At 32.1% G+C, this 13,064-nt stretch overlaps 1 protein-coding gene across 2 annotated transcripts in view; it reads right to left on the bottom strand.

The window, feature by feature from the left end:
- Positions 1-13,064, bottom strand: part of LOC148618746 (uncharacterized) — a 230,942-nt gene that overhangs the window by 105,605 nt on the left and 112,273 nt on the right. For both annotated transcript variants that reach the window (XM_088577926.1, XM_088577925.1), the window contains exons 87-96: positions 11,064-11,313; positions 9,517-9,680; positions 7,264-7,443; positions 6,465-6,720; positions 4,695-4,858; positions 3,437-4,012; positions 2,288-2,452; positions 1,222-1,477; positions 835-998; positions 324-497 (exon numbers count right to left, since the gene is read on the bottom strand). In XM_088577926.1, the coding sequence (XP_088434052.1) occupies positions 324-497; positions 835-998; positions 1,222-1,477; positions 2,288-2,452; positions 3,437-4,012; positions 4,695-4,858; positions 6,465-6,720; positions 7,264-7,443; positions 9,517-9,680; positions 11,064-11,313 (2,349 nt within the window). The remainder of the gene's footprint in view (positions 1-323; positions 498-834; positions 999-1,221; positions 1,478-2,287; positions 2,453-3,436; positions 4,013-4,694; positions 4,859-6,464; positions 6,721-7,263; positions 7,444-9,516; positions 9,681-11,063; positions 11,314-13,064) is intronic.

Here is a 13,064-nt window from a genome sequence, read left to right as displayed (position 1 = left end):
TAAATACTATTTTAAAAAAACTGTGTGTGTGTGTTTGTATTACACAGAATATTGCATGAATAGTTTGAAATATGTGGTGAACCTGGGGATTGTTGGTACTAAAATATGACATTCTCCATGGCACAGTATTTCCCAACAAAATTTATGCAACAACCTTATAGATTATTGTTTGAACAGAACACAATTACCGTTGTCCATTGAACTTTGTGGTTAATTTTTAAACTTTATGAAAATTATGTAAATATGTCAAAGTAAAAAATTAAATAGCACAACTGGATCACTATTTAATCACATAATAATGAAATCGTAACCAATATCTTTACCACTATTCCATCCATTTAATCTTGGGAGGTATGGTGCATCTTGTCTGTTACATTGAACATCCAGTAAGAATGGTGCTATATCCAACTTGTTAAGAAGTTGTGATATGACTGTTGCTGGTATCTTATCCAACGATACAACACCTTTACTTGACAAGAAGTCATGAGCTGAAAAGTCTGAAACAAAATCATTTACACTTAGAACCTTAGTGAGCATGCTAGCACAAAGAAACACTGTAATATGCTTTAGTGCAAAAATGATTATTCAAGCACAATCTCAGTATGATAAGGTCACAACTCACTTGTAACAAGCCAGGGCAAATTATGTAGTTCAGTATCAAATTAAGAAGATTACTGCAATTTAATCGAAAGTTATATTTGAAATCTTAAGTAAACTTACAGGGTTTTCATTGAGATTTATTCCAAATCAGGAAAACAGACTTATCCTCATGTTCTACAGATTATTATTAGTACAAAAAAACACTGTTCTCAGAAACTACTAGTATTTATTTACCTGCCAGCACTAAGTTAGTTTTCCAGTTACAGAAAGGTTTAGGAAGCCTGGTGTTTTTAAAGACATTTAACACTATTTCACATGGATTTCCCCTCTCCATACAGACAGATATATCTACATTGATAAGTAACTCATCATCCTCATTTATATCAACCACTGAAAACCTGTGAAATATACATGTACACAACTTTTATCATTTTAACTTAAAATATTTTTGAAGTACCAAATGGAAAAAAAATATTATTCACCTGTGAAAAACTTACTTAGTTAACACTTTGTTTTTGTAAACGACCAAGACATGTATCATAGAAAGAAATGACAATATTGAAAAAAGATATCAGACTTTTTGCAACTTTGATACAATAATAACTTTACATAAAAACTTACGTCAACTTTACCAGTCCAAACAGTGTAAAACTTTCAGTCTTCCCCCACTGGTAATCAACTAGAGAAAACTCCTGGTGTATTTTCTCAATGTCAATTATCAGTTTATAGTTACATGTATCCACATTAAGAGAAATGTGAATACTTCTATGTAACCATGACAACTCCACACAACAATCAATGGCTGTACAGGAATCTAAAATATGGCATACTGCATAGGGAGAGAGATTAACTTTATCCTTCAATGTTGTTGGACACTCTAAAAAAAAAATGTATAACACTTTACAAATAATTGATAAATATAAAAACAAGAGGCTCAAAGGAGCCTCAATCGCTCACCTGGTTAAAGTTTATCTTCAAATTTAACAAAGAGTTGTCAAAAAAATTGGACTCAAGAAGACTTTAGTAGGACTTATCATAAGGGTTATTTCAGCATTTGAAAGTTTCTTTCTATTTATTATAGTTTAAAAGATATTGACTGAAAACTGTAAAAAAAAAAAAACAAAAAAAAACAAAAAACCGTCATTTTTCATCTTTCAAGAGCAATAACTCTTACAAGGAGTCGCCTGACAACTTTGATCCCTGAAGACTTTTGAAGGCCTTATAATAAGGATCATATCAGCAATTAAAAGAGTTTGGCTAAACCTAACGATTTTGGAGATAAATGTGAAAAACTACTATCTGACTACCATGCTCTATTTCTAGAAACAGCGGCCATGTTTTTCAAGAGATCACAAATCCCCACATCCATTCTATGCAGGATACCCCAAGGAACATTCATACTAAGTTTGGTTCCAATTTGTCAAGTAGTGTTAGAGGAGAAGAGTTTTGAAAAATGCCAAGTGATGGCCTATGGCCAGGTGGGCTAATAAAGGTACAATTCTATTTTTTGATACCAATGCTACAAGTCCATACCTATCTGTGCAAAAAAGAAAACAGACTTGAAATATGCCTATAAGAAGCTTAAATATGAAAAGGGAAAAAGAATCATACTTATTATGCTTCCAAAAACTTGTTGACATGATTAAACAAGGCAAAAATGAGGCAAACCAAACAATTTATCCCTTACCATCAACCCAACCATTAACTCCTGAACTGTAAGGTGCTTGTGTTATGTTACACTGATTTGGTTGTAAATATTCAGACACTCCCAAATGTTCCATTAAACTGGATATGGCAAAGTCATCTAAGGTAGATAATCCACTGTTTGATAAGAACTCAGTCAAAGAAAAATCTAAAAGAAAGAAAAAAATATTGTATATAAAAAGATTATTTCATTTATACCCAAATCTAGATCAATTGCAAAAAATCAAAAATTACATTAAAAATACATGTTCATATTGATGTATCTGTTCTTTTCTGATGTACCTTTGTTGGTTTTCAGCACATCAAAAATACTTGCAATATCGATATGTACTTATAACCCAATATAAGTTTTAAAGTATGAAGAATCTGATTGAAAAGGACATTTGATATTTTCCTTAAAAACTTACCTTGAATTTTAATAATAGTAACCCAAGTCAAGACAACTTCACAATTCCGCTTTTGTTATGTTTCAAAAATATAAATACATACTTTTCAGTCAAAAATATGGAATGTGAAATGTGTCCTACAATTTGAAAAGTATTAAATTTTCCTAGGATTTTGAATTTCCTGTGAATGCATTATACATACATGATTACTTCCAAGAATACTAAAAAAATCATTGGTAGTGAAATGTAAAAATATGCAATAAATATAAACAAACCATCATTTAAAAGAAATCTCTATCCCAATTACATTACTAAATGAATTTATTAGATTACATACATGCACATGTATACAGATGATAAATTTCTTAATGAATTATTTTTCTCTCATAACATAATCACAGCTTCATATTTCATAAATGATTGGTTTATCTAATGATTTAATTTGAGCAATGATTGGTTGAACCATGAATGCCGAATGGTACAAAGTGAACCATGAGTGAGGACCGCATTTAGTAATAAAGGGTCTGTATTGTTGGTAACATTAATAGTGATTAAATTTTAAGATTCTTAACCATATGGAAATGAAGTTACACGGCTTGTCATGCTAAGTATACCTCTACAGGTACAGAAAGTTCATGTTTGACAGCAACCAAAGTCGCTAACAAAGTATGATCTATCTAAATAAATGACGGACTGTGTGATTCCAATCTACCACCCACTGGTTGAGTATTACAGAGTTATAATACCTTTGCTACAGCTGACAGATTTAGTGACAATATCAGGCAGAGTAGAATTCAGCTGGCTGTATTCAGTAGTTAAGAAGTATTCTGGTTGGTAAGCTGTCATGTTTAGTAGATCTACATCTATACCAGGCCCGATTCCCACTGTAATGATACGGACATTCTTACTGGTACAGAATGCTGCTTTCTTTATTGCTTTGTCTCTATTTGACTTCCCATCTGTCAGGAGGACAAGGTAATTAATGGCATCATTTCTGCCACCTTTGTCTTTAACAAAAGCGGTCTCACAAGCATAGTGGAAAGCATCAGCAATATCTGTAGTTAATCCTTTTCTGTACACCACGGATGAAAGCCAATTTCTGATGGTTGACTTATCAAAACTACTGTTAAGGTCAAAAAGTGTTCTTGAAGTACCTGTTCCTTCAAATAATGTCATACCAACACGTATCAAATCCTCTCTAATGACTAAGGTGTCAATGGTATCAGCTATGGCTTCCATTGTTCCTTTGAAATTTTCTTCTGTCACACTGCCCGATTCATCTGCCACAAACACTATGTCAGCTGGTAATATTGTCTGACAACCTGGTAAAAAAACAAGGAATCAAGTTACAATGATGCAAGTATAAGAGGGCGAACTTGTAAGGCAGAAAGGCCTTATCTTTAGATTTTTCTAGTTGACTTTGAAAGATTTGCCTGTGTGCCAAACAGCCATTTTTTTCTACGTTTTGTGTAAAGAGGTCTGATTAGTTCTGATTAGTATTTGCTCAGGTAGTTATTAACAGGCAGACTGAAATCAGATCCTAAATGTTTCTAAGGTCATAGGTTAAAAACATATTGAATAGTTATGACGACTTTGACCTCTAATAATGGGATGCTGAGGGTTATTCCAGAAAATTAATGAATGGGTTTTTATTTGACCCCACTATGCATACAATTTTAATTGATTATTGACACAGAAATGTGTCTCAACTCCTCATATATGTAATCTGGAAGTGTAAAGTCACACACACACAGTACAACAAGGTAAATAAAACAATATATTTAAAAAAAAAATTGTTCCCCGAACATACATAAACAGGTATGTGAAGACCTCAGTTAAACTTAATTTCCCTAATACCTACAGACAGGGACATAAAAAATTCTTATTCTGACTTTTTGTTCAATGGTAAAATTAAAAAAGAATTTTTTTCATTGATTTCAAATAACTACCTAGCAGTGCTAAAAGAATATGTTTAAATGGTATCTAAATATTAAACATTACTACCTTTAAGTTTATATGGCTGATTCCAAATACAGTTGACTTTAGGTACTAGTGCATTGTTGAAGATAATGTGTTCTGTACAATTAGAACCATCAGCTTCCCAACATAGACTCAGAGTCAGTGAAAATAGATACTGGTTCTCAGCAGATAAATCATCAACCATATATCTGTAACGAATATTGGTTAAGTCTCAATCTACATTTATTACCATCCATTCTCAGCATATAACAATAGCATATCTATTATTGTCTAGAAATCTCAAGTGTAGAGATGAATAGGTAATCAAAGTGCTGTTAGCACTAAAGGTTTTTGATTCTTGTGAAAATAGTACTATACACTCAATCTCAAAGACAACATGATGATATAAAACTGTAATAATAAATTTGCATATCTGATTTTAGAGATATGTAAACCTGTAAACCTATCGAACAGTTCATGTGGGAGATTCTCCCCTACTCACACTCATTTGTGTGAGAGATTTTTATGTAAAATCTTATTTTTTTCATGTTATTTAAAAAAATATTACCTCATATTTTTACAGTAAATATAGTAATATCAAACAAAAACCTACCACAAATCTACACTTTAATGTGGGAAATTCTGAATTTTTCATAGAATTTTTGTGGATGACCAACCCCCCCATGTGGGAAAATTAACAGGTATGGATATGATCTGTAGATCAATTGTTAAACAGTACCTAACTGTTCACACATTTAAAAATTTTGTTTCATTGGATATTTTTCACAATTTTTTAAACCTGTCCAAAATTAAATTTGAAATTTCATTAAAAAAATTCTGCTTAAGAAAACAATTTCTTAGATGTACATAAGATTAAAAAAAAACTAGATATCATGACACACCCTCTGGTGTTGGTTAATATACAAGTCAAGTATGAACTTTGAAATCATAACGGTTCTCAAGATACAGAGCAGATACAACCTTTACCACAGAACATGGGGTTGTCAACTGAAACCAGTTTTTGACCTTGACCTTTGACCCAGGAAGTTGTACATACATTATGACACACCCTCTGGTATTGGTTAATATACATGTTAAATATAAAGTATGAAATCATGACAGTTCTCCAGATATAGAGCAGACACAAATTTGTTATGGATGGACGGACAGACTGATCACTATAGGTTGACCCACCTAAGGCAGGGCCCTTAAAAATAGATGCTTTTCATCCATTTGAATTTCCCCGCCAATTTTACATGGTTAAAATTACTGCTCTTCATCACCTGTTTATCAATTATAAAATATTGATGAAAGGATGAAGACTTTGCCTGAAAAGTGTGCTAAACAGAACTTGCTGAACACATTTAATGCTTCTTGACACATTTTGTAGAAACTTAATTTCCTTACAACAAATTTATCACTGAACATCAAGAAGTCCCTGAAAACTTCATTTGATTTAAAGTCTAGATCTTATTTAATCTGTAGCAATGATAAGATATTACTAAGCTGCATAATTGCATGAAACATATTTATTGATCTTGAAAGAGATTTTAATTGATATAAATTGACATAAATGAAATTATACATGGACTATATTCTTTGTGTTGTTCAGACACAGAGAATTTCCAGACATAAGGTATTCTGATTCTGAAGAATCAAAAATAAAAAAATCAGAAATCAGGCCCTTTTGTATAAAAGTAAATGAATGATATTTTATAAGTTCATGTCCATTTCTGAGTTATCTATAGTCTTCTCAACTACAAGTGCCTACGCATGTCACTGTCAAGTTATAAATCTTGTACCAAGCAGACTTACTTGACGATGACAACACCATACAAATCAAACTGTTTCCATTCTCCCCAATCATAACCATCCAAAACAACCTCATATTCCAGCTTCTCTACTCCAAACTTTAATATGAAGTTACAAGTATCCAATATCAAGAAACTGTAGAAAGGTCGACTAATCAAGTCCACATCCCAACAACACTCTATACCAATACAGGTAGAGTCTAGGTGACAGGTGAGCTCATCAGGTAACACAGGTAAATCTAGGTCAGGATAAAGACAATCTGAAATATACAATACAGGTAGAGTCTAGGTGACAGGTGAGCTCATCAGCTAACACAGGTAAAACAAGGTCAGGACAAAGACAATCTGAAATATACATGTAGAGTCTACAGTAGCAGGTTACTTCAAATAGACTGAAAAAGTAAAAGTTAATACTTATAATTTAATTTAAGTATCAATTCAATAAATAAATCAATTAAAATATGATGATATCACAGTCACATTGCAAAATTTGGTCTCAGAGATGATGGACAAACTTTTTTTTATCAAATTAGAAAGCATGTAACTTCTGAAATTAAATTAAAACAGGATAATTATGGAAACTATCTATACAATCTACAGGTTGAGATTAAGACAGTCTTTAATAAAAAAACCTATGAGTTAATGATGATCTTTAAATTACCATTTCCTATGAACTGGCCTGTATTCAACTTAGCTGAACAAGCATTTAGGAGAAAGGGGTGCACAGTAAGTTGGATAACAAAAGAAGTCATGAAAAAGGTAGTTCAATGGTCAGAAGCATCTGTTTAAATAACCTGGGATACCTGAAGTCCATCCCTGATAAGAATGAGCAAACACAGATGATGGATCTGCATAGTCACATTTGTTGTCATAAAGAAATCTGGATAATCCTAGGTCCATCAATAGCTGAGATACTCCTGCTGGTGACAACTTCATGTAAGGTTGGAAATGAGTGGCAGCAAACCAGTTTGATAATGACCAATCTAAAACAATATAAATAAAGTTAGAAGAAGCATGAAAAACTAACTACAAATAATCAAATACAGGCAATATACGGCTGCTCCATCATCACCGAAATTAAAATAAAAATGTTCCATAAAGAGGAAACGTATTCATGAGAGAGATGAGTACATATCTTAACACAAATCATACAAACTACCATGCTAAAGCTAATGTTCAGGTATGTTTCACATGGAGGTCCAGAGTTTACACTAATGAAAATACCTACGGCAAATGTACCAACATACAGTGGTTAAAAAATTAGTCTACTCAATACAATAAATCCAGCTACCACAATAAGAATTAAAAGTGTGTTCTGATGCTTAAGCTTAATGATAAAAGCAGTTACTAAGACAATAGACAGGTAATATAACAAATAAATACTGATTAACTAGAGGCTCTAGAGAGTTTGAATCAATAATAAAAAATAGTCTTTTTTTACTTTCTAAAGCTTGACTCTTGACCTAACTCTACTACTGTCACAAGAATTATTTAGTCGATAAGGAGCATCTTATTATCTACCCTGTTTTCATTTTATAAAATAAATCTCTCCTAGTCATTATTTTACTCTTCAACAAGGGCAAAAACTCCAACATTGAGTAATAGATGTTTATGAAAATTTTGGCATAGGTCAGTCTCACCAGGCTGATCAATTTTACCCCATGAAAATTTGGCCGAACTCATTGGTGTTCCACAAATCCTCAATTTTTAGTAATGGTGGGCATGTTTTTAACAGACAAAAAATCTCCACACACAGAATGTGAAAGATGTCATGCTTGGTTACAATCCATCTTACTAGTAGTCACAGAGGAGAAGATTTTTGAAGATGGAAATGTAAAATTCGGTAAAAAAAATCCATTTTAGGACCCACAACTCATTTATTTGTCTATGCACCTTCTGAAATATTTCGGCATAGGTCCAACTCATCATGCTGAATTCTGCAATTTGACCCCTATGGACTATTTTTAGAAATAGTGATCATGTTTTTTGTCAGATCAAAAATCCCCATACAAGATTGTGAAAAATGTTCTCAGGTTTGGTTACAATCTGTTTCAAGAAGTTTCAGAGGAGAAGAAGTTGGAAATAAAAAATTCTGGAAAAAAATCCATTTCAGGACCAACAACTCGTTCATCCGTCAATGGATCTTTCTGAAAATTTAGGCATAGGTCAATCCCATCATAATGAACAATTTTACTCCCTTCCAGATTTTAGCTAAACCCAACTGTTTTTGAGTTCTGAGCAAAATTCTGCAATTTGACCCCTATGGTCTATTTTTTAAAAATGGCAGCCATGTTTTTCGCAAGATAAAAATTCTCCACCCACAGATTGTTAAAGAGTAATCAAGGGAACCAAGGTTATAGCAGTAATCAAAAGAATGTAATAATGTAATCCAGGGACAAAGACCAGACATACACAACAAAAAACATAAAGTAACTAAAATCATACATACAAAGTAACAAAAGCAAACTCAGACTCCACTAAAAACTGCACAATATATGAACGCTCATTGTGTATAAACAAACATTAGAGAAACAATGAAAATTAACAATATCGACAATTAATGAGGAAAGATGTTCTACATAACATTCATGCTAAGTTTGGTTACAATCCATCCGGTAGTTTCAGAACAAGAATTTCAAATTTAAGTTGGAAATGTAAAATTTGGGAAAAAAACCCACAACTCACTCATCTGTCAATGGATTATTCTGAAAATTTTGGCATACATCCATCTCATCGTGCTGAACAATTTTACCTCCAGCCAGATTTTAGCTAAATCCAACTGTTTTTGAGATATTTACAAAATTCTGCAATTTGATCCCTATGGTCTATTTTTAGTAACAGCTGCCATGTTTTTTGCAACATCAAAAATCCATATACAATGATTGGGAAATATACCCTGCTAAGTTTGGTTACAATCTGTCAAGTAGGTTCAGAGGAGATGATGTTTGAAAAAGTGCACAAATGACAACAACAGATATATAGTGACGGCAATAGCTCACATGCATGGCCTTTCAGCAAGGTGAGCTAAAAAAAAAAATCTTTAAATCATGACCTACCTTGATGGATAAAACCTTTCTTCAAAGCACATCCTACTTTAGGTAACTTGGTACCAGAAAAGACAGTGGCTTCTACTATACATGGTCCACCATCATTAAAACACACTTTAATACTCATGTCCACAAAGAAAACTTCCTGTCCAGGCATATCACTTATCTTGTAACTGGAAGTTGATGAAAAATATTAAGGACCTTAAGTTCTATATGATAAATTAAAGAACCTTAGTGAGCACGCTCACATACCCTACACCTCCCCATTTTGGATACTCAAATAAATTTGTTTGTATGAGAAATACATGTAAAAGGACCCGATAAAAAACACAAATCATGTCATAATCTGCAAGCGTTTAGAAAAAAAAAGTCTGTAAAAACAGTTATTTCTGTGAATTTAGCTAAGTTCAAGGCCTGTAATTTTGGTAAAAATCATTGAAGTGGAACCAACTACAAACTGTCCTGTAACTTATCATGTTCAATTTCTGTACTAAAAATCATGTCAATATCTGCAAACAATTAGAAAAAAAGTCAGGAAAACTGTTATTTCTGTGAATTTTGCTAAGTTCAAGGCCCATAATTTTGGTAAAAATCATCAGAGCGGAATAAAACGCACACTTGATCTGTAACTTATCACAGTGAAATTACATACCAAAAATCATGTCAAAATCTGCAAGCGTTTAGAAAAAAGTCCACAAAACTTTTTTTTCTGTTAATTTTCCCAAGTTCTAGGCCTGTAATTTCGGTAAAAATCATCAGAGCGGAACAAAACTTAAACTTGACCTGTAACATATCATGGTGAACTTATATACCAAAATCATGTCAATATCTGCAAGTGTTTAGAAAAAAAGTCCAGAAAACTGTTATTTTTGTGAATTTTGCTAAATTCAAGGCCCATAATTTCAGTAAAAATCATTGGAGCCCAACAAAAGTTTACCTTGACCTGTAACTTATCATGGTGAATTTACATACCAAAAATCATGTCAATAACTGCAAGCATTTAGAAAAAAAGTCAGGAAAACTGATGATGGACAGGTCAAAAACATTATATCCTTTTCAACTTCGTTGCATGGGGTATAAAAATATTGAAGACATCTGTAGTCATAAACTAAACTGTAATATAATATGAACTAGAAATACTGTGTGCAAAGCTCACTTGGTGATACCTCCACGTCCATTCCCAGAATGCATATAGAATACCCAATAAGCGATTTAAGAATTCAGATGGAAAAACAAAATAGAAGGTGCACAATTGCATCATGTAATACATAATCTGAAAGTTCCATCAAATTCCATTTAGAGGTTTCAGAAGAGATGCAGATTAGAAGAAGGTCCACCCCCCTTGGTCTACAAATGACAATATCTTGCATCAGTAAACCCTAAAAATCAGTCAGATGGAAAAAAAAACAAAAATAGGAGGTGCAAATGAAGAATCTGTGAAAGTTTCATACTATTTTGTTTGCATGATCAAATAATTGTTTTGGAAAGATTTAAAAGGTACATAGATGTTTCTGCTTTGAAAATGTGCACACGGAAGAAAGTACAGTATAACTTACTCAATTTCAACAACTCTGCCAATGTGAAATTCCTTCTCAACATTCAAGTCAGTTTCATACAGTGAAAAATCAAACTGATATTTCTCTATCTGCAGGATAAAGGTATAGTTGCATGGGTCTATTGTTACTAAAAATTCAATGTTTCTGTTGATTAAACTGACAGGTGCACAACAGGTAACAGAGGTACAGGTAGAATCAAGATGACACACAACATCCCCTGGAAGATTTGGTAATACAGCTGATGGACATTCTGAAACAAAATTTATGACCAGATTATACTATACTTCAGCCTGATCCCCTTGTTGATAAAAATGTAGTTTTAACCTTGAGTTGTCTTCAGTATAAATTATCTGGTATTGATCAAACAAAATATTCATAACAATTTTACTCACAACCCATTTGTTTGATTGAATTGATTTTAAAAATTTCCTTACAGAAAAAAAAATTAAATAATTTTATCATATTGGCTTCAAAGTAATGCATTGTTTACAAATTACAATTACACATATTTTTTTCAAAAATTTATAAGGTTTCAATCATCACAAGATTGATGAAACATAAACACCAGGTAGCCAGATTAACCAGCATCAGATTCTATATCTAATGGTCCAATGGGAAAGCTTCATCTTGAATTTAATTTTCATTTTAATTCGTATACGGGATGCTGTCAGAGTATAAACAGTTCGTCTAATGAAGTAGAAAGCCACAAGCACAAATATATATATTACTTAATAAAAAAAAAACAGTAATCCATGTCCCATGATAAACTTGTCAAAAAGATTCCTTATTGTTACATTGTGAATAAATTTCATCCAATTCTGTTGGGAACGCAGGCATGAAACCCTTATTTCTTTACCACTTGGGTCTCTAGACAATAATAGATGTTTTAATCAGTGGTAAGAGATGTAGATTAAAACTTAACCATTTAACACAAATTTTGAAAAATAAATTTCATTTTCCAAGAAAGTTAACCATCATAGTACTAAAATGGTTATTGTTGGGAGTTTTGACTTGTCAGAAAGATATATGCCGGTAACCTCTGAAATATATTTCATTGAATTCCTCCAGAAAATGAAGTCATAATTAGAGCATTAACAAAATAGTTTTAAAACATTTCAATTATAAGGGAAATAACTATCACAATATACACTCCTTGAGATGTTTAGGTTTCCCTTACCCAAGATACCTAGACGCACAAGAAACATCAAACCCATATGTTTAAATGCACAATATATGAACGCTCATTGTGTATAAACAAACATTAGAGAAACAATGAAAATTAACAATATCTACAATTAATGAGGAAAGAAAAAATACAAAATAGATTTAAAAAATGAATGTACAAAAATAAATTAATGCTTGTAACATGTGTTAAAATGAACACTCCCATTGTACATTTACAAAAATGCTTCTATCTTGTGTTTAAACAAACACTCAAAGCGTGCATTAACAGGAACACTTGTCTCGTGCTTTTAAACGAACGCACATATCGTGCAAAAACCAACACTCCCATTGTGGATTTAAACAACTGCTTCTAAACAAACACAAAACAATATGTGAACGCACATTAAATGATGCATGAACACTAAAATGGGAAATGTAAATGTTTCAAGGAGTGTATGCTGGTAATCTGTTCTGAGTTGTTCACTATTTTTTTAAAAGACAGACATAAATTTATACCTGCCAATATCAGAAACATTGTTAGTACGTAAGCAAAATTGTTATGTCTATATTTAAATAATATTTGTTCATTGATATGAAATATTCAATTTTCATCTGCATTCACCAATCTTCATTGCAATCATAAATGTTCAACTAGCATCTGCATTTAACAATCTTTATTGCAAATGTTTTTTCATGCATTATTTAATTTTAGGTCACATGTTCTACTATCATGCCTCATGTGCAGCCTTTAGTAAAACTAAAGTTTCTAAAATTTCAAATGTTTTAATGATTCTCATATCAGGTAGATTCATGGCAGTAACCTTATGTATATATTTA

This window comes from Perna viridis, chromosome 4 (assembly GCF_037379345.1).
Source record: "Perna viridis isolate PV_CMFRI_1.1 ecotype Kerala chromosome 4, ASM3737934v1, whole genome shotgun sequence".
NCBI lineage: Eukaryota > Metazoa > Mollusca > Bivalvia > Mytilida > Mytilidae > Perna > Perna viridis.
Note: the sequence above shows the minus strand (reverse complement) of the source record. Positions and strands in the feature narration are given on the sequence as shown.